Genomic DNA, 26,409 nt, shown 5'->3' on the forward strand with positions numbered 1-26,409 from the left:
TAAAGAAAATATTTTCAACCACAGTTGTTTCCTTTGTTCCATTTTTTCTGGATATCCAACCATGCTAAGTGAAATGATGTACATTTACATTTATATGTCGTTTATTCTTATCACTTAATTATACAGAAATTTTTATATCCTGGATGTTTATTTGCTGAACTTTCTGCTCTCTTCTTTTTGAATATGTGGTGCTTTCCGCTCTGGAAAAGCTCTGCAATGCGATCCAGAAGATTCCGATTACTTTCACAACCCACCCTAATCTAAGAAACACTCACATCTGGATATTAAGTACAAACAAATCAGGATGTAGCTAATTAGTTAATTCTAAGCAACCTAAACTTAAACACAAAGCCAGATTCTCTACTATAATTTAGCTACTTTGTGCAAAGGGGTCAGCAGAGAATTTCCTTATATAGGCGAATACTTGGCTGGCATAAGCCTAATGGAGATGGCTCATGACCAGGTACCCCCCACTCCATCTCAGGAGAAGTGAGGGGAAGGGAGAGGACATGCCAGAGGCATGGTGGAACAGAACTCTGCTAGGTCAAGCCAACAATGGTATAAGTTAGAGCAGTCCATAGGCTTCTCTAGCTGATGCTAATGTCAGCCAGTGCAGGGTCTGGGAAAGGGGTAGTCAATGGGCAGACTGTGGGCCAGATACAGACCAACAAATGCTTTCGAACAGACCCTGAAGTCTTTTTATTTACTTATTATTATCGTTGTTGTTGTTGTTTTATTATTTTCTCTGTAGTCTGGACCTTGACCGAGAAATTTGGACCTTGACAAAAAATAATTGACTATCCTTGGTCTAGGAGCTGTAACTTAACTAGTGCACAGATAGCCCTCTCTTTTCCTGTGCTAGGCAGCACTCGGGCACAGGAGAGATTTGAGTCCATGTGTCATGGGATCCACTCACTGTGGGTGGTGCCTCCTCCTGGCGACCCTGGGGTATAGATTTCTTCCAGGTCTGACACTTCCCCTTGTGGTCTCTCAACCTGTTGATCTCTTTCTGTCTACAACCCCTTTCTTAGTCCAGGAGCTATAGCTTTTAGTTTATAACTCAGACATCTGGCCAGGTCACTATGATGTTTCTTCTTCTTCCAGGGTATAGAGTCTCTGGACCTGCTGTCCAGGCAATGCCACTCTGTTAATAGATGGTAGGGAATTCTACCTAGGCCTAACCACAACTCTGAATTCTAGTTCCAGGGGCCCTACAATATGCAACCAAGGTCTGCTCAGTCCCTAACCTTGCTGCTCTCTCACTGGGCTGCTTTCTACTCACAGGCTTTCTACTCCACTGTTCTATCTTCTGGATATACCTTTCCCTCTGGGTCAGGCTCCCAGGGTCTTACTCTTTTCCTGTGTTCCCTCCTTCCCGCTCTAATTTACAGAGGATAGCTGCAGACTGCCTCACTGCAGCCAATTTCTGTTGCCCGCATCCTGGCTTTATACTGCCCCAGCTGCTACTGCTCAGCTGAGCTCTATCTTCCAATCAGGGGTTGCTCCTCCAGTCTAAACCCGTCATGTGTGGTCTATTTCACTAACTGGCCCTTTTCTCAGCTTCCTTCATTCTTTCCAGACTGGTATGGGGTGAACACCCCATCATACTACAGAATTAATGTCTTCAGAGGTAAACCCAATTACATTTTTTATAAATATGCTCTTTGCTCAGAAATGAACTGATGTTTTATTAACTTGAATGAGCATGTTATCTGAAAATCTGAAAAACAGTTATCTTCTGTGTAAGACACACTCTGTGTATATCATTTTTTTGGCAACGTGTGTCTGATGGTGCCCATTGTACAAAGAACTTCATCTATAGTACTGCTAGCTTCCTCTTGCCAAAAACATTTCTACAGTGGTCCAGACCTGCTGTTCTCAGGTAAATGTCCCACTGAAGTTAAGGGGGAACTGCATCCCCTGTATGATGATGATGACCTGTGACATACAGCACTTTTTAAAAAAGAAAACTACAGATATTTGCATTATCATTTTTGTAACTACCGTCCAATTGCAACCTAGGGGTCTGTAAAAGTGTCTGTAAAAATCAGTATTAAAACAGAGCATTTTTAAACAGTCATGCCCTGAATTTCTTGATTATGTTTAGGAAGAATTAATGTTTCAAGATAATGTCTGTTCTTTCTCGGCTTTGCAGTGGTTAAATCAATAGTTAATGAGGTTCGTGATGTAATTCGAGCCTCTAGTTTGTTTATGCTAGACCAACTTTATACATACTCCAAACAAATTATCTCTTATAATCACCAGCCTGAAGATAAATCTCTAAATGTTTTTCTGATGATAGTGCTGTGGTTGGCAGGTGTTAAAAGTGCCTCCCAGGGACAAAGATTGAAGATGGGCTTGTTCCCACAAATCCTTCAGGCGAGGATGTTTAGCTCTCTATCCTGTCATCTGCGGAGGAGCCTTGTATGGTGCCCTGCTAATGAAATCTAATAGGCAAAGGTCATATATCTTTGTGAAGAAAAATGCAAAGCTGGTGAGTGATGAATGTGCTCTGTGGGGTTCAGTGGACGATGCTCAGGGATAAAATCCATGTTTAAACGGTATTGCAGGCTGTTGGCATATCTGTATTCTTTATGGTTTAAGTATCCTTTATAACCTCTTTACCTGGTGATATGTCTGAAATAAATATGAAAATAACTTCAGCTTGCATGCAACTTATTTGCTTAAATGGAAAAAAATAAAATAAAACCCCTAAGTGATTGAACATCTGCAAGTTTTTAGAGTGATAATGAAAATGAGAAACTACAGTATGTAAAGCACCTCATGTAAATGAAATAAACAATTTTTATTTGTCCTGTTTATAAAACATTGAATTAAAATGTAATTGTCTCTGCAGACAAACTAACTGAAGAACTGCACTATTTAGTGTAAAGATGCGAGGTTGATATTAGTTTCAGCCATCTGTAAATCAAACCCATTGGATCACTAAGAAATGGAATTTTAAACAAAATATTCAGTACCAGGTTGCATATAGAGTTGTGGAAGAATGCCTGTCAGGCCCTTTAAGAAATCTTTAATCTGAAGTTATAAGGAATTAAATAAAGCAGATATCACGACTGTTTTGGGAAAAGTTACCAGTTCATTTGCCGTAGTTGTACTGCTGAGCTAAGAGACAGTTCAATAAATCAACTCAAGCTTGATGGATTCTACAAACCATTGCAATGAGTGTGTGGAAGAGGAAAGAAATGTCTTAGTATTCCCTCTTTGACAAAAGGGTATGCAAAGAGCCTGAATGGATGGATGGTTGATTAATTTTGCCAGAAATTTTCTTGACAGCTAGAAATGTGGTTTTTTTATTACCGTGTTTGCATGCAAGTTATTTTGTAAGGTATGAATTATTGCATATACATTTACATCTGAGGGTTATGTGGCTAAAAGGTACAGCTCCTGGTCAGTATGTATACTAGTGATGCCTCTGTATAGCTTAGTACACCACACCCGGCAGGGTGGCCAATGCTAATTTTGCCTATTATCTCTTCCTCCTCTGTCAACAATGAAATCAAATATTATACATGATTCAGCATTGATTTTAGGATTGCACCTGGCAGGTTTGTGTTTTCTCAATAATTTAAGTGGATTAACAAGCTAATAAAAGAACTGAACATTTGGATGCAAGTTCTTAGCATATTATTTAGCAAGAAAAATGTAATACAAAGAAGACTGACAAGGGTATAAACAGATAGATAGAATTGCTCTTTTCAATGGCAGGTGGGCCTGTATTTAAAAGTACAGTGCTTTAGCAAATCCCTGACATGTACTTTCTTCCATTATATCTTTCTGTCCTGGATGTATAGAGCTAGATTTTCAAAAGCATGAGTTCTTTTTTTCCATATCCAATTTTCCTCCCATACAATTTGTACCCATTTTTTGTGCCCTCAGTAAGAATGGTGGGTACAAATCTGAGTACTTGTGATTACAGTTTTGTGATATAGACACAAATCAGGCAGTTAGCAATGCAAATTCTCTGGTTTGCTCCTGTAATTTATTTTTCAGGGACAACATTATAGACACAAATTTTACAGGCCTAAAATTCACCTGAAAAAGGGAAGCTGAGCTTCATCCTATGGGGAAGTGTAAATCTTAAAAACTTAAAGATACAAAAACATTTGTAGTCAAAATGGCAGTTTCATTTATTACTGTAGGAATAGATACAATGTGTTGATTAAAAAGAAACAACCTCAAGTCATTAACAAGTAGAAGATTTACCGGCTCTTGGGCAAATCCATTTTTTTTCTTAAATGTGGCAAGCAAATATACAGTAAACAGAGAGTTTCCCCTCTAGCTCACCAGTTCAGAATCATCTCCGTCCCTACCTTAACTCCTGAACTTGTACCCAACTTTACCTCTGATGGATTTAATGATGCCAATCAGTAAGTGCCATCATGTTATACCAGTGCAAACCATCTCAATCTATACACCACTAGCAGATGTCAGTTGCTGTTTATTTAATATTAGTTCGAATAATCATTTCTTGTTTGTAGTGTTGTTGTAACAGTGTTACTCCCAGGATCTGAGAGAGATAAGGTGGGTGAGGTAATGGAAGGGACAAGCTTTTGGCCTTCACAGAGTTTTTTCTCGCGTCTGGGATAACATTCTGGTTACCTTCCCCAATCCTGAAGAGAGTTCTGTGAAGGCCGAAAGATTGTCCCTTCCACCAACAGAAGTTGATCCAGTAAAATATATAACCTCACCCACCTTGTCTCTCTTAATCATTTCTTATCTCTCATGCAAAAACAATAGGAGTTAACCAATTATTTCTGCTTCTGAGTCTCCACTCTACCAAAATTCTTTGAGCATGTTAAGTTAATTTTTGTAGACTTTCAAAAAGCCTTTAACAAAGTTTCTCACAAGAAGCTATGAAACTACTCCCATTAGTGAACTTTCTGTACTGTAATGTTTCAAGAATTGGGCTTCAAGGCTCTGAAAAGAGTAATCAATCAATGTTCTAGTCCAGGGTATATGTTGCCTACCCATAACAGAAGGATTCTTCTTATCTATGGAGGAAAACACACAGTTTATGTAAGTCTATTATGGTGGAGGATGAGTCACTTCTGAAGTGTCAGGCGTGGGCCACTGCTGAAGGCAGGGTGTTCCACTGGATGGATCAATGGCCTGAACCAATATAACAGTTTTTATTTTCTTCTAACATATGGAAAGGCCATACTCCTATTACCAAACTCAGAGTATGGCCAAAATATGCTGGCTGCCCCAAACAGCTTCGAAAATGCTGGTTGATATAACTGAGATTTGGTTGTTTACCTATATAACTTTTTTTTCAGAATTTTGAAACTTTTCAGTTTACACACTCCCAGAACCCCATCTTGGCTTGTGCTACATGCATATAAAGCACAGAAATTTTAAATTAGTTACAGTGATTTGTTAAAAAGACAAATTGAAATAGACAAACCAGAGTTTTAATCCGTACTCATCTGAAATGTTATCAACAGTGAATAAAGGCTATTTATTTTGGATTACTCCTTCAAAAAGCATGGATTATTATACTCTGTGTGAACAAACAGGAAATGTATGTCCGATGTGGAGAATGTAATGTAGTGAAACTGTTCAGCTACACCTCCGTTGAACAAAATGTGATAATTTCATTGGTTATACTTGAATTCTTGGTTCACTTCCATTGTCTCATTTCCCCTGTGCGTCTCTGAACAATTATTCTGCCTTGCATAGGCAGGATGATTCTTGCTGAACCACGCAACTATCACCAATCCACTTTATTCTTGCAACACAGCTCTGAATAGGAAGAGCAAGAATTTATCCTTACAATTAATGTCCAGCAGAGACACCAGGGCTTTGTGCTTTTTAATTGTTCTGTATCCAATTCAAACTCTACTTCAGGATATGGGACCTAACATTTAAATTCCTTAATTGGCTAAGCTCAAGGTACAAGGTTCTCAGATTCTATAGTAAAGAATCTGTAAGTAAAGTAAAGTGTGGTATAGGAACTTATATAGAATAGAATAGAATAGATTAGAATAGAAGCAGCTCTGTCAGATACCACCTCTCTTTCTGTTCTTTGCTTTAGCACCTTCACTTGACCTTTTCCTGGAAGTTTAGAACAGCAGCTATAAAAAGAGTGGAGAATTTAGGTCCTTTTTGAGACAGATTGATATTACCTTTATTCATATCCAAGCACCGAGTATATTAGTGGTAGGATCAGCAAAATTGCATATAGGTAGATTGGTACATATGCCAGATGAACATAAACCTCTCTCATGGTCTCCAAAAGAGGAAAGGATTTTGTATTAAGCAGATCCACCAGTGGTGGATACCAAAGAGGGCTAGAACAATAAATGCATTTATGTGCTTTACATCTATTCTGATAAATATCTATGTGATTTCACTATAATTTTTTTTCAATTTCTTGACCTTACCTGAAAACTTGTATAAAAGTGGATTGTGTCTGTTTTCAGGAGGGGGCTTCCGGTGATTAGTCTGGATTTACAACAAATGGCACACAGACTGTTAGCTCTGCATGTGTGCGATAACGTTGGTGTTTACCCTATTATATTGCAATTTAAGTATGTCGTAAAGTTTTCTGGAGCACACAGAAAGAAACAGGAAAGCAGAAGTAGTGACCATGAAATACAAAGATGGTCTAATGAGATAAAGCACGTCTCAACTTGTGGATCATTATGGTTAGAAATAGTTGCTTTTATTGAGAAAATTATAATAGAGACACAGTTATATTCTTCACTTTTACTTTGTGATGGTTGGATATTTTTAGCAAATGAGTTGTCAGCAGAAAGGCTTCATTAGACCCATCAGGATATCTGCCCATGAATAACAAATCCCAAACTGTACTGACAGTTTCCTTGAGCCAGAATGATGGAGCACCTCTGACAAAAGCCATATTGTGCTCTCCATGTGAGAAGTGTGGAGAACAAAAGAGACAGTTTGTTCTTAATATGGTCAGGTTAATATTGACACAGTTAGCTCAGAAGACTCAGAAGTGTGTGTAATGTACATTTACAGTGATCACTTGGATAATTGACTGTTGGATGTCATAAATCAGAAAGTGTTACTGGAAAGGGAGAAATTACAATTCACTTTTAAGTGTTGTTCAGAGGTTTCTTGTCAAGTAAAATTGTTCAGGTTTGCAAACATGACCACTGTTAAATAGACAATATTCCTATAACTGCTGAAACATTACTTTGCACAGAGAAAAATAGTTTAATTTTTACTAGTACTATTAAACATATGTAATCCACTTTCTGTAAGTTAAAATAAAGACACACAATTATTGAATTTGTCAAGCCTAGAAATGCTTCAAAATTATTCAGATTTCGTAAACTCCAATTTATTTTGGGGAATACATTCTAAATTACATTGGGTAAATGACCTGGAAAATAAAACAAAATATTCTCCTTTAAATTTTACCCTTCAGTTTTGTTATTTACATCATTTCACCATGTAATATTAATATGAGCCTTTTTATATACATTATGTATACAACCTGATATTATTTACAACTCAGGAAATGGTTTGGAGTTTGTTGTAGGAATGCAAAGATATTGGCTTTTCTTGCAAAGAGCTGATCACTATGCCACATAGTTTGGGACACTTATTTAAAATTATACTGTACCTGTTTACAATAGTTTTGCCTTTGTTACAAGAGTAAATAAAGGACAGCATGAAAACTAATAAAATATATACATAGTGATTTACAGCTACAGAGTGCTGTGCAAACAGTTTTTAAACCAACAAGAGCTAAAATACCAAAGTAAAAAAATCTTACCAAAAAGTAATAGGTAATTGACCTTCCCCATTGTTTCATTGTGCCCTTATTGTATTTCTTATTATGCTATTTCATTAACTCCATTAGCATATTTATTTTTACAGTGTTTATAATGAATTTTGAATTGGCAGTTAATCTTGTGAAATCATTGGTAGTCTTCCATTTCTGCAGGAAATAATAATTACATTTCTAATTATTACATTACTAATAAATGCAGTATTCTACTGATGATTATTTACACAGCTATAGAAAGTTTGTTCTTAAAGGTTCCATAGTTCCAATCTCCCATGCATTGTCTAAGTTTTGTGATACTCTGCCATTTGGAAGAACCTGACTCTTATGATGATGAGTGGTAGAAAATCTTTTTTTTTAAGAGGATATTTATCTTGCTTGTCACAAATTAAGCCTATATTTTATGTTAACTGGAATAATTACAGAAATCTATCTCAGAGCACAACATGTTGTTTTAGCTACTTTGTGGACACACTTCACTGAAATGACTATTCAAAAGCACTTTATGAAACATATATCATTATTGATATACCAGCATTATACAGGAAACTTTAGAAAGTTTTATGTACTAGCAAGCAGCCTTTCTTAAATATTTGAAATAATGTTAGCTATTGTCTGGTAATACTAATGTGAGCGATGTTGTCATTTTGTTGGCCATATGGTTTAAATCTTCCTGACAACAGAGTGAATAAGGAGACATTGGTTTTATGTCTCCTCTGAAGAATGACACTATCAGCAGCACAGCATCTCAGAGACATACTTGGGTAATATTCGAGGGAGCATGGCTGGGTTCCTCAGCTGGTATTTGAACTTGAAGCCCTCTGACTCAGAAATAAGAGAACTGCATCATGCTGAGCTACCATACAGAGTACTAGTCGTATTTGGCTTTTACGTGACAAATTTTCTTCATGAGGCAGGAATCTCTTTGTCTTGCCTCAATCACTATGGAATCTACTGGAATGAGGGGTGCAGGTTTACTTTGCGAGGGATTCTTTATTTTGTGAGATGGGAGTGACCCTGGTGGCTGGGGAAAGTACTCTGAGGAAATGAATGAGGTTATGACTGTTCACTATTTAATAGGTGTTCCTACCCTTTGTCTCAGTGGGCTTTCAATTTCAGGTTCTTGTTGTATCCATCAGTGTTCTCAGATTTCTGGATAGCAGCAGTAGCCAGAAATTCTTTTTCCTATTATCATCTCAGCTGTCTCAGATATTGTGTCCTTTCCTCTCCAATGCAGACTTTGTCTGAGTTTTCTAGGTCTTCATCATCTCCAGGCTAAACTACTGTAGTCCACTACCTAAGCCCCCATGAAAGCTTCAACTAGTACAGACTGTGGTTGCTTACCACATCAGAGGGACAGTCAAAAGTGAGCATTACTTCTCTGCTCTATACTCTACCCTGGCTGCCAGTCCACCCTGGGTGCAATTCAAAATTTTAACTACAGAGCTGGCTGTTCCGCATTCCTGTATACAGCTGTGGTAGGGAGAGATGCTATGCTGCTGTCTGAATTGAACCAGGATACTGCACTGGTGGTTTCAATATAAAAAGCCAACTGCATCTCCTTTGTCAAAGCCAAAATGTGATATGAAGGCTGACCTGGGAAAATACTAATAGACAATCTATATATTCTTAGGAAATATTCATTCAGTCCATGACACATCCCCAAATACCTTATTAGCTTTATTCTCTGGGTTGTGTCCTCCAGCTCTTCATGTTCACCATCACTGGATACTAAGGACTTGGAGAAAGAGTCTCAATGGGGAGTTAGACACACAAGGTGGGATTTTCAAAAGTGCCAAAGCATGTTAGGAACTTAACTCCAGTTGACTTTCAGTGGGAGTTGGGCACCTAGCTCCTCTTTGTGTCTTTGAAAATCTGCCCCTTAGACTATGCAGTCACACACACACAAACATCCAGGGAAGCCCTAGACAACACAGCCACAACTCAAAGACATTTCCTCCTAATATCTTCCAGAAGATCATGGGGAATGGAATGAAAGGAAGGCATGTAAAATAAGCCACTATTTCTGTCTTGTCCCAAGATAAGAATCCCTGGCTGTCACAGCTCCACCAAGCGCCACCTCTTGGCCACTCACCAGATTGCTGTGAGACGATCCAATCATTGAATGCCATGTGTGTTAAGCCTCCACAGTCTGAACAAAATCCAGGCACTCCTGCTGTCTTAGGGACTCTGGGCACACTCTTGGGGTACAGATCTTCTATATGGCAGCCTCTCTTGGGAGCTGTGACCACATGGTTCCTTGGCCAGCCCTGGAAACCAGTGCTGACCCCTCAGGTTCTTCCATTACTTAAACAACTATACACCGTCTCCTGTAACTCCACTAGAAGATGAGCACCTTCTGGTATACCTCTTAAAGAGCGCACTTGGTAGGTGTAACACTTAACACACACAGTTAGTTTGCACAGGTTTCTAAAACCCTATTGCTCTTTCTTTAATAGCATGAGAAATACACACATCTACACAAAAATAATAAACCCAACACGTGTTTCCCTACCTCCGTTTCTGCACCACTCTTTGAGAGCATTCTTTGGGGTTGGGCCAGAGTAATGGGTAGTCATCCAGGATCCTTCTGCTTTAGTGCACTGCTTGGATTTTGAAACATGGAACCTTCTCCCACAAGCTTGCCTTCCTTGAGCTTAGTCAGACCATCCTCTTTCCCAAAATTCCTGTGCATTTCCCTGGGTCTTACTCCTGTGAGTCATTTTTACAAGGTAGTATCATCACCTTGGTATCTTTGTTCTGCCCTTGGTAAGATTCCACACTCTGAGTGCCCAACTACCTGTTGAAGGAGAACTGGTTACTCCCTAGGACAGTGCTACTCAAAGTGGTGGTCAGCGGACCGGTGCCGGTCCGCGAGCCATCAGCTGCCGGTCTGCGTGCACATTGGAAAAAAAAAAATGCCTGTCCCCCGCATCAGATAGCTTGAAAAGCACTGCCCTAGGAGACAGTTCCTCTTTTGTTCTCCCCAAGGAAGGCCTACTTGGGTACTGATAATCCTTAACTATGAGCTATTGTCTCTGGACTGGGAGGTATATGCCTACAGCAATTTTATAATATGAACCAGAATTCATAAATGGTACAGTCAGACTTCCCAAAATTGCCAGACTGGCTACCTCCATATCAGACAATATATGAAAATTGAAGAAATATAAGTTTATTATAGCACAGAACCCTAACAGAACCAGATACAAAAAAGCTTTGAGGGCGATGTAATTAGCTAGATCCATTTAGTAAAAACACCTTTGAAGTTGGAAAAACGAGTATTTCCATTTCTGCTGCTCCCTTGCAGTAACAATTTCACAACTTTTAGTCTTCCTTTCAGATTGAATTAATGTCTTTTGTGATTGCCCATTTTAGTTTCAGACCGTGTTGGGATGGTAGAATTCAGAATAGGAGTGTACTGAGGAAAAAAAATTGTAATTTATATGCACTTTAAGACCTCCTTTACACTGCCAGGTAGGTGCAAAGAGGATTTAGTGTAAATGAGAATCAGGTCCTAAATATTAAATCCCACAAGTTCCATGGATGCCTGATGAAAATAAATAGAAAACCAATTTTTGGTAAAAATGGAGAAACATCTTTGTTTACCAGTTATAGAGTGAATGACAAAAAGTGAATAAATAACATGTATAATTTATGCATTTTATATTCTCATAAATCATTTGCCTGTCAACATTTCCATAATTTATTAATACTGAATCTTTTAAACATAATAATGGAAATTGGCTAGCATAAATCATAAAGGTTTCAGTTAGAATATTTGTGTTTATATTATGGACATGTGAGCAATTTTCATAGAATGCAGAACCCATTTGAAGTCAAGAGGGGATTGGGGTTCACTTCTATTAGAAATGTGCCATGGTTCTCAAACCGAGGTTCAGGCTTTTCACACAGCCTTACCACAGTCCTCCCATAGATGCTCCTCATCTTGGAAGCTTGTGTTCAGTCTGGTACCCTTTGGCCAAATTCTGTCCTCAGTCTCACTGATATAAATCCATTCATTTAATTTAAATCAGTTTCACTGATGTCTACAAACAATTTGACAATGGGTAGGCCTCTGTTGTGCTTAGAACACAGCCTCTCATGCTGGCCAATATTGTCTCACTGTATCCTTGTACTCCCCCGTTTGTTTGTCTGTGTTCACCTGTTGTCTCTTGTTTTATACTTAGATTGTAAGCTCTTTGGGACTGAGGCTGTCTTTTGCTCTGTGTTTGTACAGTGCCTAGCACAATGCGGTCCTGGTGCATGACTATGGCTCCTAGTCATATGGTAATGCAAATAAATAATAACAATAAGTTGCAACAGGGCCAAAACGTATCACAGGAATCAAGGAGCTGAATCCAGCTGTCTGGTTGCACTCAACTCCCCACAACCTCTCCTGTGCTGAGAAAAAAAATATTACTAGACTATTATTTTCTGAATCAAGATATCCAACCTTCTGTAATTTGTATTTTAAAACTTATTTAGTGCCATTTAAAATAATTAAAGTTGCCATATTGATATTCCTAAATTGTGAGTGGAAACACAGAAAGAATCCCAGTCAGCTGATACAATCCTCTCTTTATCTGCACAAGAGGTTGAGAGCAAATGCTGGGCATACTGACCTCCTAGTGTTGCTCATCCGTGAACTGGAGAGGGAAAATGTCTAGGAATAGTATCTTTATAGTTCATCCTCATGCTTCTTTCAGTCCTTGGCATTCTGGTGACACTGTCAACAAGGAATGCTCGACTCCAGACTTCAGAGCATGAATCTAACATATAGCACCTGGCCAATTTTGGTCAGAGTATCTGTAATGACATGTATAATATTGACCATTCACTGTTTGTAGTAATGTGTTTCAGTTTAAAGCCTGTTGACAATTCTTCTGTCTACTCTTGCTGCTCCAATGGAGATAGGAATTCTGACAATCAAATTCATCTTCGAGACTAACAAATTTATTTGAGCATAAGCTTTCGTGAGCTACAGCTCACGAAAGCTTATGCTCAAATAAATTTTTTAGTCTCTAAGGTGCCACAAGTACTCCTTTTCTTTTTGCGAATACAGACTAACACGGCTGCTACTCTGAAATCCATCTTCGTTTAGTTTCTTGTTAAAAACTGGATCATTTTATTCTCTAAAGAATGTTTAATAACTCCTTTACAACTGCTGTGAGAAAAATCCAATATAAAAACTAAAAAGGAGTGTTAATATGAGGTCCAGGATTGAAACATAATTTAGTGCCCTAATTAAGATTAATTAATGTTACTTTGTATGGCCAGAAAACATGCTTCAGGCCAGATTCTGGCCCATGCTAAGTCCCCTTTATGCTCCAGTAGTGTAAAGGCGGGAAGGTGCGGGGCAGGAGGTACTATAAACTGAAAAGTCCCTGCTGTGGGAGAATCCTTAGATTATTTTGATTCTGTGCAACCAGCTCTTTGTCAGCTCCTTCCAGCTGCCCCTTGGCATAGGATGCCTGACTGCAATCATAGACAGCATAAAATCCTCTAGGAGATTTTTATGAACCCATGTGACTTATGTGGTCTTGAGGCTGCTCTAAGTTACACTTGAGACTGCAGTGGCCCCTGGCTGCCCCAAGGAGAAAAAAGATGGCAGAAAGCCATGCTCCCCCCGTAGGTGCACGCGTGGCTTTTTCAGCACACCTGCCAAGTTGGACCTCAGAAAGGATAATAGATATGCAATGTGTTTATTTTGGAAATTCAGACCATTTCATCACAGTCTCTCACAGCTTTTTGCCATTGTGCACTACTTGTGATGTAAGTTTATCGGAACCTGATATGAATGCCCAACAATAAGATGCTACCATCAGTTTGTGTAGCAATCCTAGTAACACTCATAGTTCTAACACTCAGCGTTCATTGTGTAGCAATCCTAACACTCATTGAATCTCATTGTTACATATCACAGAAATCGCAAGATGGACATGCATCTTTAATGTAGAAAAACAATATTTTTACTTTATAAACAGTTGGCAAAATTTTTTTTGTTTTAATTTTAACTTAAGGGAATATGAAACACATTTTTGGACATGTTTGAGCAGATTAATAAATAGTATTTGTATACATGTAACCAAAACAGCAATGTATCAGGTAGAAGTCAGTTGTGGGTTGGGGAATTGGGAGTGGGGAATAAAATGCCAACCTGTATATACATTTGTGCTGTACTGATGATGAACTACTGTTTATTCAGGGAAAGCATAACTTGGCAGCAACAGAAGAACCATCACAGCATATGACATTGTGCTTAGCTAGAAGACAACAATACATTATCTCAAATACAAATAGCACAAGCATAAGGGAAGAATACAAATGTTTTCTCAGACTTTGCTCATTATTTCACTGGGTGGCTGTCAGAACTGAGAACTAAAGAAAGACAGACAGAGATCATAGGTACTGCATGTGTTTCTGTTACCAACACTTGAAAGTGATACACCTGGTTTAGGTTGGAAAATCTAAGGCCTGGTCTACACTACAGAGTTAGGTTGACATAAGGCAACTAAATCAGTGCAATACCTTGGTTACGACACGCACTGCTGACACAAAGAGAGTAGTGTGGACATGCAAAAGCGATTTAATTACTGTAGTGGCTGTACGGTGCCATAATTTAGGTCAACATAATTTTGTAGTGTACTTTAGTATGTTTAGACCTACTTTAAAGCCCATTTACAGTGTCAGAGTGGTTTAGAGGGGCCTTAAGTAAATGAGAATCTAGCCCAATAGTATTTGGTGCAGTTTTCTTTGTAATTATGTGTATTTGTTGTTCAGTGAATTATGATAGCCGCTCTTGTGTACAAATTTTAAAACAACATTGACTCACATCTATTTCTTATAGAACCAGCTAACATATCTCTATTGCTGGAGATTACAACCTGTCACTATTTTGGAAAGAATTGCATGACTTCAAAGAACATTAGATTAGGCACTGAATGAGGGAGGAATTCTGTGAATAAAATAGTATGTGATAATATAATTAAAGGCTTTATAATAATGCATATGTAAAAGGGACAAAATTAAAGTTACACAAGCAACTTAAATGTGGCTTTTCCTAATTTTTCAGTGTTTGACTTTGCAACCTTAATAACATTCTGTTAGCATAGTTATTTTAAATGTAACATTATGACAAAATCTATAAATCCTTAGATATAAATTTTTCTAAACCAAATGTTTCTATTCTGGGCATTGCAGCAACCCATTGCTCATAAGCAACCCTACAATAACAAATCAGACTAACAGGTAAGGCGAGGATACTTGCAAGCTTCTAAGAGGGTAGATATACTGCAAACGGTGAATAAAAATTATGAAAAGTAATGTCTTTTAATTGTGCTGTGAGGATGCTTCTTGAAATCACAACTGTTATTTGACTTTATTAAGGCTAGTGATACTTGTTATAATGATTAAGATATGTTTCTGCTCTCAGTTATACCCATGCTACCACACTGACTTGTACTTTAACATGGTTGATGGCTTGCCCCAACATTCGGCTCTAAAGAGCAAGGGAAATAAGTACAGTTGCCCGGAGGATGACAATTCCATTTTATGAAAACTTTCAAGGTTTCAGAATTTCTTTTCATTCCAATGCAGAACAAAACCAAACTCTCTCAAATATTTACACAAAAAAGGACTTTTGCATGTGTGCGCTGATCTGGAATGTGAGAGACTCAGGGTCAAGTCTCTGTTATGGTTGATTTTGAGTGCTGTAGGATGAAAAATTCAGTTCTAAATCAGAAAGAACAGAGGATGTCCCACATCCCAGGTCAGTTCCCTAACCATTTAGGTATAGAGTGTCTGTCTCTCACCCCAGGAGCTTATTAACAAAAGTTTTGTGGAAACCGATATATCTTTGATGACAAGTTCTAGGAATAAGCTATCAAATCCTTTAATGTATAATTTTTTGTTATATTTCAGGATTGCATATTTCACAGGAATATCATTGGTGACCTGAAAGCATTTATAGATAAATATGGTTTTGATGTTCTTGTGATTTTGGCCAACTATTTAGCAGAGGATGAGCAGGCTAAGCGACAGATAGTGGTGTACTCAGAAAACTTAGAGCTATGCAATCAAGTAAGTACTATAAAGAAAGAATGAAACATTGTCCTTCCTGAACTGAGTATGCTTGAAAATAATTATTGTATAATTAAAGGGGTTAAACACTGAATAACCATTTAACATGTGATGGTGTGGGTGCTACAACACTTTATTGTCATGGATGTGGAATGACTGCATTATTAATGTTTGCAGTATTGCTGAAGCTATGTTGGGCCCAGAATATGAGAGAGTTAAAGTGGGTGACCATCTTCTGTTTATGGAAGAAGGGAGAAAGATGTTTTTAAGTTTCACAGAGCTCTTCCCCAGATCTGAGCTTGTTCCTTCTTCCAGCAAAAGTTGGTCAAATAAAAGATATTACCTCACCCACTTTATCTCTTGCATTATTTATGTATTGCATAACAAAGCTCTACTGTATTTGTCAGTATTCCAGAGCAGTGATGCAGCAAGATCCAGTGGTCAAAAGAAAGAGAAAGGGGATATACAGATGACTTTTCTTTAAAAAATGTTCATAACATTTTTGTGTTGATTTGACTTGATTGTGTGTTTCATTGTGGCCTACTCAATGACGATCTGGGTTGTGAACACATATACAATATAAACGAAAGAAAAACCAAAGGGACTGTTTTCATGTTTAGATTTGGATTAGATTAAGGTAAAGTTCAGGTTTCTGATTTGAGTTTGGGTTTTAACAGCAACAGAAGTTGCCAACTATTTTCATGAAATTTTGGACAAAAATGGAGGAAGTGCTTCTGAGCTCCACTCTGAGCATCTTGTAAGATTTTCTTCATCTTTGGTGAAAATCTCAGAAGGTAATTTTGGCCACATCCAAACCAGAAATGGAAGAAACAAGTTTCTAGTTTTGGTTCCAACCTGTAAGCTGGACTACTGGTGTTGGTTGAGATCCAGGAATTTGAAATCAGACTCCTACTACCTATACAAAACGTGAAAGAGTTCTGATTCAAGGTTTTGATTTTATTTCATGAATAGTATAAATCTTGGAGCACCATACAGTTGTTACTATTAAAGAAAAATGATTTTTAGTATTCTAGACCTGTTTTTAAATGATTTTAAATTCAGTGCACACTGAGGTGCTAATCCTGCAATTGGATCTGCATGGGCGGGCAGAGCCTCGTAACAGGGTGGAGCCCACTTGACTTTGAGGAGATTTTGTTCAGTCCCAAGGGACATGGATATGATTGCAGGACAATGGCCTAAATAAATACTTCCCCCTTTGGTGCAGAAATGCATTTCTTTAACACTTTCTGGGAATATTCAGTTTCTTTTTTACCTTTTACAGATTTTAGTCTGTAGATTCTAGAATAGCAAACAAAAATCTGAGTTTATTTTAGGAGTGAAGAATTAATTTGAAAAGTCAAATTATAGCATTTCAAGTAAATATTTGTTAATTAAATAATAAATGTTATGCAATGATCTTCTTGAGTTTAAGAGGATTAATGTGTTCAAAGTTCATTAAAAAGATAGGTAAAGCAAGATAGCTGAGAAATCAACCAACAAGAATAGGTAGGCAATAATACTATTAGTATACGTTTGTAACTATCCTTACAATGACTTTTTGAAACCACTGTATTTTCCAACAGATTTGCTGTGAATTAGAAGAATGTCAGAATCCTTGCCTGGAGCTGGATCCTTTAGAATGTGGATGTGACCAATTCCTCGTTTATCACCAAGACAATACTTTGGTGACTGGTGATCAAATTTTTCTAATAATTAAAGAAGTTATTAACAGAAGACAGCCAGAAATGGTACCAAACAGCAGAACTTCTTCTACTGAAGCTGTTGCTGGGAGTGCTCCACTTTCACAGGGATCTTCTGGTATCATGGAGCTATATGGTTCTGACATAGAACCACAGCCCAATTCTGTCAACTTTATAGAAAATCCTCAAGATCTCAATGGATCTATCCAAGCCCATGTTGATGTTAATATAGACCTTGTGAGTCCAGACAGTGGATTGGCTACCATTAGAAGCAGCCGGTCTTCCAAGGAGAGCTCAGTTTTTCTTAGTGACGATAGTCCAGTTGCAGAAGGTGCTCATCACAGTCTCCTTCCAGGTTTTGATTCCTATAGCCCCATTCCTGAAGGAGCAATACCAGAAGAACAACAACCTCAGTCTAGAAACAACAGTGATAACTTTGATCTTTTCAGTTTTGATCTAGCACCTATGGCTACAATTCGATCTGAATCTTCTTCTCGTTCTGTTGATTATTCCCCAGCAGATGACTTCTTCCTGAATAGTGATTCATCAGAAGGACAACCACCTATTGTGCAGAAAGAACTTGATGAGACAAATTTATCAGAAAATGACATGGCTAATTATTCAGCCGATTTACTAATGACTACAAATGAAGAAGACAGTTTAGTAGAATTTGATGATGAATTTAGGCAAGAAAATCCTGGAGATTTGTCTGAAAAAACTTCAAGTTTGACAGATTTAGTGGAAGATGATTCTTCTTCACCTGAGGTGTTGAAAAATGTTGAAACAAGAATTCCCCCAACTCCTATGAACAGTCTTGTAGAAAGCTCACCATTAGATAATGGACCACCTTTGTTTTTTCCACAAGATGTCATTCAAAAAATTAATGAAATAGATAGTGCAAGCTATTCTCAGTCACGTGCTAGGTATGGAAGCTGGTGGGATGGATTTGAATTAGATTCTAAAAATGCTGATGCATGGAGTTCAAGTGAACAGGAATCTGTATTTCAAAGCCCTGATTCATGGAAAGATTGTAAAGCAAGCCCATTACTTCGGGAGCACTTTGATAGAAGAGCCTCAGATTCTGTATTCCTGCAAAAAAAGCCAGGGCAGATGGAATACTCAAGAACAGGTCTGTGGGAGAATCAGTTTAACCCTATCCGAGATAAACATAGCTTAGAGCTGCAGAAGAAAACCACTGAGCACTCACATGGGCAAAGTGCATCTTTAGAGGAGACAAAACAACACATGGAAGCATTTACCGATTTGTGGAAGTCCAGTCAGCTGACCCCAGTGATATCAGCTCCATGGTGTAACACTGTAAGTGAAAGTGGACAACTCGATGCGGAATCTTACGATGTTTGGACAGAGTTTGATCAAGAAGATGGTGCTAAGCCATCAGAAAATGTATGGAGTATGCTGAAACTGGACACTGATCAAACTTCTGTGAGGAGTCTTGAAGCCTGGGCTATGTCCAAAACTAGTCTATCATATTCTTCAGAAAACACTGCAGAAAATGAGTCTGAAAACCTGAACAATGAAGTATCTTCAGAAGCCTGGAACAAAAGGAGGGCTTATCCAGTGGAAGAATACAGCACTTTTGAAAATACAAAGTCCAGTACTGATAATGTGCAGAACAATTCTAATCTAGCCATAGAAAATCAAAATGTATTAGGTGACACTAAATGTAGACCAAAACAATTTGAAAATATGGATGTCTGGGATCTGTATGAAAAAGACATAGAGAAAGAAGTACTAGAAAGTCTGGTTCCATGGGAAGATTCTGTCTTGTCATATAGATGCTCAGACTTTAGCGCATCAAATGCCAGTGAAGATTTAGTTGTTTCTCCACCAGATACCAATTATTCAACATCTGATTCTTACATATCACCTACATTTATAGGGGACGAAAGGGAAAATGAGGACAAGCATTTTGACAGAGAAACAATTTTTGATGAAGTGACTAACTCAAATTCAGATGAACCTAAAATATTGGAGGAAACAGATAAGGAATCATTACCACAACCATCCATTAGAAGCATGCCTTTTCTAAGCTCAGGAAACACAGAAATGTGGAATGTGTCTCTTAATAATGTCAGTCAGCTAAAAGCAGAAAATTCTGAAATTACTGCTCTTCCAAACACTTGTACAGTTTCTCGGAATTCAGAACAAATAGCTGCTAAGTATTTTTCAGGTGATGAGAATATCAGTGAAAGTAATTCTAGTTCTGAGGACACTGGAGTCATGCAGGTGTATAATCAAAGAGTCAACCACTTATCTCAGCCGCATAGTGGATTGAATACCAGACCAACTGCAGCTGAAAAGAATGTAGAAATATGGAACAGGGTCATCCTTGAAGATACACAGTCATCTACAAGAACTTCAGAGATAGGTAATGGTTTGGACTTGAAAGCAAGTGACTTAGAAAATGAGGTTTCAGTTAATGGGCAAGTACAAGGAAGCATTAGTAAAGATTCAGAAGTGAGAACTCAGCTTTCAGAGCAACAGTTGAATCTGTGGAGTGTACACCTTCAGCAGAATCATCAGGCAGGATGGGAGAATAATGATATCTCTGGTACTTCTCAACAAGGAATAGATGAATATAAAAGAATAGATGAGATGAGTGGACATCTAACCATTAGCAATGTTTGGAACACAACCATGCAAGATAACAGAGTGTCACCATCAGTGTTATCCAAACTATCATGTATAACAGATTCAGAAGAAAGTACACCACCATCTGAAATTCCGAACTCACCAGAAAAAATAAGGAACAGTGACATTTTCAAAGCTTTAGAAACAGAGAAATCAGAAATAAATATGCCCTTTTCTTGTCCGTCTAACCCTGCCAATCAGGAACAGGGGAAAGGAACTTTGCAGAACAATGCAGAATCTTCTGCAACAAGTCACGAGGAAGAAAGACATTCTGGACATTTAGATTTCTATAATCTACAAAATTACAGCCATAGTAATATATCACAGTCACTTCCTAGAAATACTGATCAGGAAAGTACCGCTACAGAGGGTGCAACAAGTCCCGAGATGAAAAGTGCCTCTGAAAGTTATAACAAAGGCGAGGATAGCCAAGAAAATAATTCTCCTACAGTGCCTGAAAATCAAGATAGCTGGAATGACTCTGCGAAGAGTAGCTCTCAATCAGTTGCATCAAGTCCTTTGATAAATGAAGCACCGGAGGTGTTCAGAGGGGCTCAAGAGAGTTTATCTGAGGAAGTTCCTAGCAATTTAGAGATCTGCAGTTTTGAGTTAGGTTTTTCTGAACACAGTCCAGAGATAAGTGATGCTCATGAAACACCTTTCATGAGTGAGATTCTGCAGACTAAAATTCAAGTGAATCCCTCTTCTGAATCTGCTGAAGTGCCTGGCATTACAAATATATCTGTGATGGATAATTTATTATCGCATGAAATGGATTCTGGGGGAAATGATGCTTCTGAAGGTTTAGAATCTGGGAATAAACTTCCAGATGAGGAATATGTTGACATCACATCTCATCGTGATTTTCCCCAAATTCTAGGTGTTTGGAATTCACACATGTGTGAAGATACAGAGTCTCCTGGAACAAGTCCTGAGACAAGTGAGGGTCCTGAAATGACAAACACCATGAGTTGCCTTCCAGGAGATACACAAATCAAAAGTGATTGTGAAGAGGATAATGTATGGAGTGGTTCAACAAATGATTATACACAGTCCAGTGCCACAAGTCCTGATATAAGTGATGCCTCTGAAAATGTGCACATTTGGGGGAGCATGCCAGCTACCTGTCATAGAGAAAGTGAAGACTTTTGGAATATCACCAATGATGGATTAGAAAAAGCTCCTGAAAAGGGGGGCTTTGAGAATAAAAGTCAGGAAGAATCTGAAGAGAGCATTGATCACAAAGTTCCTAGAAATTTAGATCTTTGGAATGCACACGTAGATGATGATACAGTATCTTCTTTATCAAGTCCTGAAACAAATGAGGATTCCAAAAATTCAGAGGCACGTCAGGCAGTGATAGAGAGAGATTCCAACTATCAAGCAAATGAGAATAAAGTTTCTGAAACCAAAGAACAGGATTATGCACAATCCAGTGCAGTGAGTTCTGAAGACAGTTTAGATGCTGAAACTGAACTGGAGAAAGAGGTTCAGATGGTCATCTTAAATAAAAACTCTGAAAATGTAAAACCTTGGAATATATCAAAGGAAGAGGATATTAAGCACTTAAACACAACTAACAATGATACCTGTGAAGCTTTTGAATATTTAGATGGTTGGGAAACCAGTCAGGGAGAATTTCAAGTGAATACTTTCCAAGAAAATCCAGACCATCCACATGTTTGGAATTCATGTACAATGGATTACTATATTGCCCCATCTTCTGCAGCAGGACATAACAAAGAATATTCTTCAAAGAATTCAGAATCATGGACTATATCATTGAAAACTGATTCTGAAATAAATCAAAGGTCCACTATGGAAACATTTGGATTTCTGGATGACAATTCAGAATGGTGGAATTCAGAAACGCATAAACACAAGCCAGTAGAAGGGCAATATTCTAATTCAGATGGTGGTTTAGAAATTAATCAATTGGCAAACATTAAGCTTGATGCCTGGGGAGCACCAGTACAAAGTGAAGAACTAAAAGATTCATATCCTGCTTATCTAGGTAGCCACGCAAATCAGTCTCCCCCTCTGTACTTTAATGAAGAGAAATGTGGAAGTATAGTGCATTCCAGGAATATTCACAAGAGTCAAATTGATCCAGATATTGTACAGCATAAACTGTCTGATCCACTGGCACTGGCTCAGAAAGAAAGGAATTTAAAAGAGCAGCCTTTTGTCACAGTTGATGGAGATCAAGATACTTTTAAAAATCCTTTTCCAGAAAAGTGGCAACCAGATATGCCAAACACATTCGCTCAGGCAAACCTAATACTTGATCTTTCAAGAGATAATGTGGACGTTCAAATAAAAACTTCAAATAAAGATCTATTTGTTCAAGAAAAATGGAATACCAGTGGAACTTTAGAATTCTGCAGCTCCCCCAAAAATGCTTTCATTGCAAATGACTCATCCCAAAAACTGATAGAAAAGTCAAGCCTGAGATGGAACGAGTTAGCTGAAGTTCCCCAAATTACATGTTCCCCATATACTTTACAGGACAAGACTCAGGAAAGTAATCAGCTATTCTCAGTAGATCCTGATTTGTGGACTGATGCTGAACAGCTTTTCATTTTGAAAGCTGATGGTGAAAATCCTGATATATTAAGTCACTGTGACCAAGACAGTAGTTCACTGGCCTCAAACAGACCTGATGTTTGTCATGAATATGAAGCTAAGCATGCATCTTCACAATCTACTCATGCTTTGGCTGAGGCTGGAGAAATTAGTCAGTTGGTTCTCACAGTGTCAAATATAAGCAAAGAAGCAGACTTTGATTTTAAACAGCAATTAGTAACTCACAAAGTAGAGACATATCCTGATCGAAATAGTCCAGAAAATAATGATGGAACACAGGTTGATCAGCTAATATCTCCTAAAGCTCATGAAGCTTCTGAATTCAGAAAGGAAAATATCTTAAAAAAATCTGACTTAGAAAAGAAACCAGTTGTTGAATTAATGGATTCAGCAGGCTCCTCTGCTGAAGATTTGGGAATGGCTTCCTTGCATCTTAAAGATACTTGCTATGAAAATAATATTCTTGCAGCTTCAGTCGATGTAGTTCACTCCCAGAGACATTTAGTTGCCACTGATTTCTTTCCCCTTGATAATTCGGAAGAAAGCATAAAAGATACGAGTGTCTCAGCTGAAACTGGCCAAATTTCAGCTATTGACCATACAGCAGTGACTTCTGATAAAGTAGAAATATCAGACATGTGTGTTGATAGGAATGAGACTGGTATAGAAAATAGCTCCAACACATCAGTCACTAACATCCAATCATTAGGTGAAGTAAGCAAACTGACAATATTAAACAGTAAACACAATGTAGCAATAGAAAGAGATGCAACTGACAAACAAACACTCTTCTTAAAAACCTCATTGGATGATAATGATAGAGATGCTGCCGTTAGTCAGCATGCTGACAATGTAATAAAAGAACCTGAACATTTGCTAGATAACCATAATCCTTGGTTTAAAGAATCACCTAATGAACAGTCACCAGTGGTATACTCTTCTCCATCTGATGTATCGTTTAATACAGAAGCCACTGGCAGCAAAGAGAGAGGAAAGGAGATTTCATTAAAGCAGCAGTTTTCTGGCAATGTTTCGGTGGAAATACTGTTATCTCCACTTACTCCTCAAAAAGATAAAATGAGCTTTTTAGAGACCAAAGACAGCATTACCAAAGATCAGTCATTTGACACGTTTGCAGAGTGCCCACAGGAAGACCAGGCATTGGTATCTTTACTATTAGAGTCTGAAGTGATGCCTGAATCCTCTGATACCTTGAAAGGATTAGAACATAAAGCACAAACAAGTAATACTGATTCACCAGCAGGTGGAGTCACAGGATCACCCAAAGGTAAGAAATTATGCACAGTCTAATAAAATAAGTTAATGGGACAAAGTAGTAAATGTCTGAGAAGGAGTATTGCTACTGAACAGTAAGATACAGTATAGCTACTGAATGGTGAGACTTTAACTGGGTGGCATTTGGAATACATGTGTCTTCCTGAAACTCTGGAGCTTGGAAAGACCTGTATTCTCTTCATTGTAGCTAGCTCAAAAACTGAAACTTTGAAGGATGGAGAGTCATTTATCACATATTTGTATAATGTCTATCATAAAGGACCCCAGCCTCACTGGCCTCTTGGCACTACCACAATATTAAATAAAATAAAATAATAATAAATAATAATATAAAATGCAAGAATAAATTAACAAAGGCTATCAAAGGCAAATAAAAAATGGGTTTATTTTACAGGACTCATTTGAAAAACTATAATTGCCAACTGCTAAAACTGAAATTTTGTTTGCTTTGTATTTTAGAAGCTGCCAGTGACCCACTTTATACTGAGGGGAATGGAAGAAATTCCACTGAGAGCCCTGAACTGACAAGTACAGAGAGTAAGGAAGATATGAGGACACAGGTGAACAAAGATCAGACTGCACTAGAGGTGGATTACATCCTGGTTACTGCTGAAGAAAATGGATCTGTGAAGAAGGATATCCTTGAAACAAAGGAATGTGATTTTGCATTTCAAGAAGCTAATGTGGCTGAACAAACAGAGTCTCATGAAGTCTTTTCAGCAGGCTCCTCGGATACATTTCAGTCAATCTCCATAATAAATGAAAGTAAAGACCAATCTTTTTTGAGTACTGAATGGGGTTCTTTTCATTTAGCAGAGAAAAGTCCTTCTGTTTTGCCTCAAAAACTGGGTGATGAAAAGAGATCCCCTGAAAGCCCTGCGCAAGACCACAGTGGGACAGTGCTGGGCAAAAATGAAGCCAGTGATATATCACCTGAAGAAATTTCAAGCAGGACAGAAACAATGGACTCAGGGTCTGGACATTCTGTCAAAGAACTGGAAGCAGTTTTAGATCAGGAGTTGATCCATGACAAGCAATCTGGAGTTCAGCTAAAAAAAACCCCTCACAAATCATTTGAACAAGGGGAATATTCTCCCTTAGACAGTCTGATGAGGGAGGACAAGAATTCAAGCATCATAAGGACAGATGCTCTTTTATTGCAGGTTGTTGGCGGTTATGGTCTATGGGAAGTGTATTCACAGCAGCATCCTGGAGATGGCATGGTAACTGAACTAGAAATGGAGGAGGAAACAGAGTTTCTCAACAGTGAAAGAGAACTAAATCGAGTTTCAGGGTAAGGAAACGCCCAAACAGTCTGTTTATGAGAATCTTCTAGGAAACTATCGTCAATGTTATTTAAATAGATGAGAGTCCTGCAAAGGTGACAACATTCAAAAATAAAGTATTAGTTGTATTTACAGGATTTCTCTCTCTTCGTTTGTAACCCCAGAGCCTAGATTAGTGATAGTCCAAAGTGGTCCATTTAAAATTGTTTCATAATTTTGAAGGAGATTATAGGAACCACAGGGATTACCTTTCCTTCACAGGCATAATTCCAACCCCAGTTTACACCACGCAACTTTTAGCGACAAAAATCGGGACTGTCCCTATAAAATCGGGACATCTGGTCACCTTATGTTAGGGTCCCCTTCCTACTCCACATTTTAAAACAATAGACCTATAACTAAACCTGATCGTCACTTTGTTTTTCAAAGTAAGGATCCTGGGAAGTGTGAGGGAAGCTTCTTTTTGGGAATCAAGTAAAAGGTTTTAATTGGCTTGTTCTTGCTTCACCCCTTTACAGCTGCAGTTTGGTGGCATTTTTTTTTTAAATGGGGAAGTTGTTCATGTGAAATGCAAGATACTGCCCTTGGGAGGGATATTTCTTATTGCAGACCGGCATTGGGACTTAATTGGAAACAGAGTGCTTGATGACATTTAGAGCTTCCATTACCCTGCTATAATTGGTTCACATGTTATTTTAGGCTTCCTGAAAATTTCACAAAATTAACAAGCAGCAGTATTGACAGTCAGCCTGTTTCAAGAAGCACTGCATGCATTACTGCGGCAGCGTACAATGATAATTGCATGTACTGACAACATACAATATACCAAACAACTACAATTTGCTGGCCCAAAACAAATCACATTTGAATAAGATTAATGCTATACTCAGTAAAAAGAACAGGAGTACTTGTGGCACCTTAGAGATTAACAAATTTATTTGAGCATAACTTTCATGGGCTACAGCCCCCTTCATCAGATGCATAGAATGGAACATATAGTAAGAAGATATATATACATACAGAG

The 26,409-nt window shown here is 38.1% G+C and overlaps 1 protein-coding gene across 9 annotated transcripts in view; it reads left to right on the forward strand.

Moving 5' to 3' along the window:
- The window catches only part of PRUNE2 (prune homolog 2 with BCH domain), a 183,168-nt gene that overhangs the window by 91,801 nt on the left and 64,958 nt on the right, over positions 1 to 26,409 (forward strand). For all 9 annotated transcript variants that reach the window (XM_038402478.2, XM_038402481.2, XM_038402485.2 and 6 more), the window contains exons 7-9: positions 15,707 to 15,865; positions 17,449 to 24,091; positions 24,559 to 25,393. In XM_038402478.2, the coding sequence (XP_038258406.1) occupies positions 15,707 to 15,865; positions 17,449 to 24,091; positions 24,559 to 25,393 (7,637 nt within the window). The remainder of the gene's footprint in view (positions 1 to 15,706; positions 15,866 to 17,448; positions 24,092 to 24,558; positions 25,394 to 26,409) is intronic.

Source organism: Dermochelys coriacea, chromosome 5 (genome assembly GCF_009764565.3).
Source record: "Dermochelys coriacea isolate rDerCor1 chromosome 5, rDerCor1.pri.v4, whole genome shotgun sequence".
Classification (NCBI taxonomy): Eukaryota; Metazoa; Chordata; order Testudines; family Dermochelyidae; genus Dermochelys; species Dermochelys coriacea.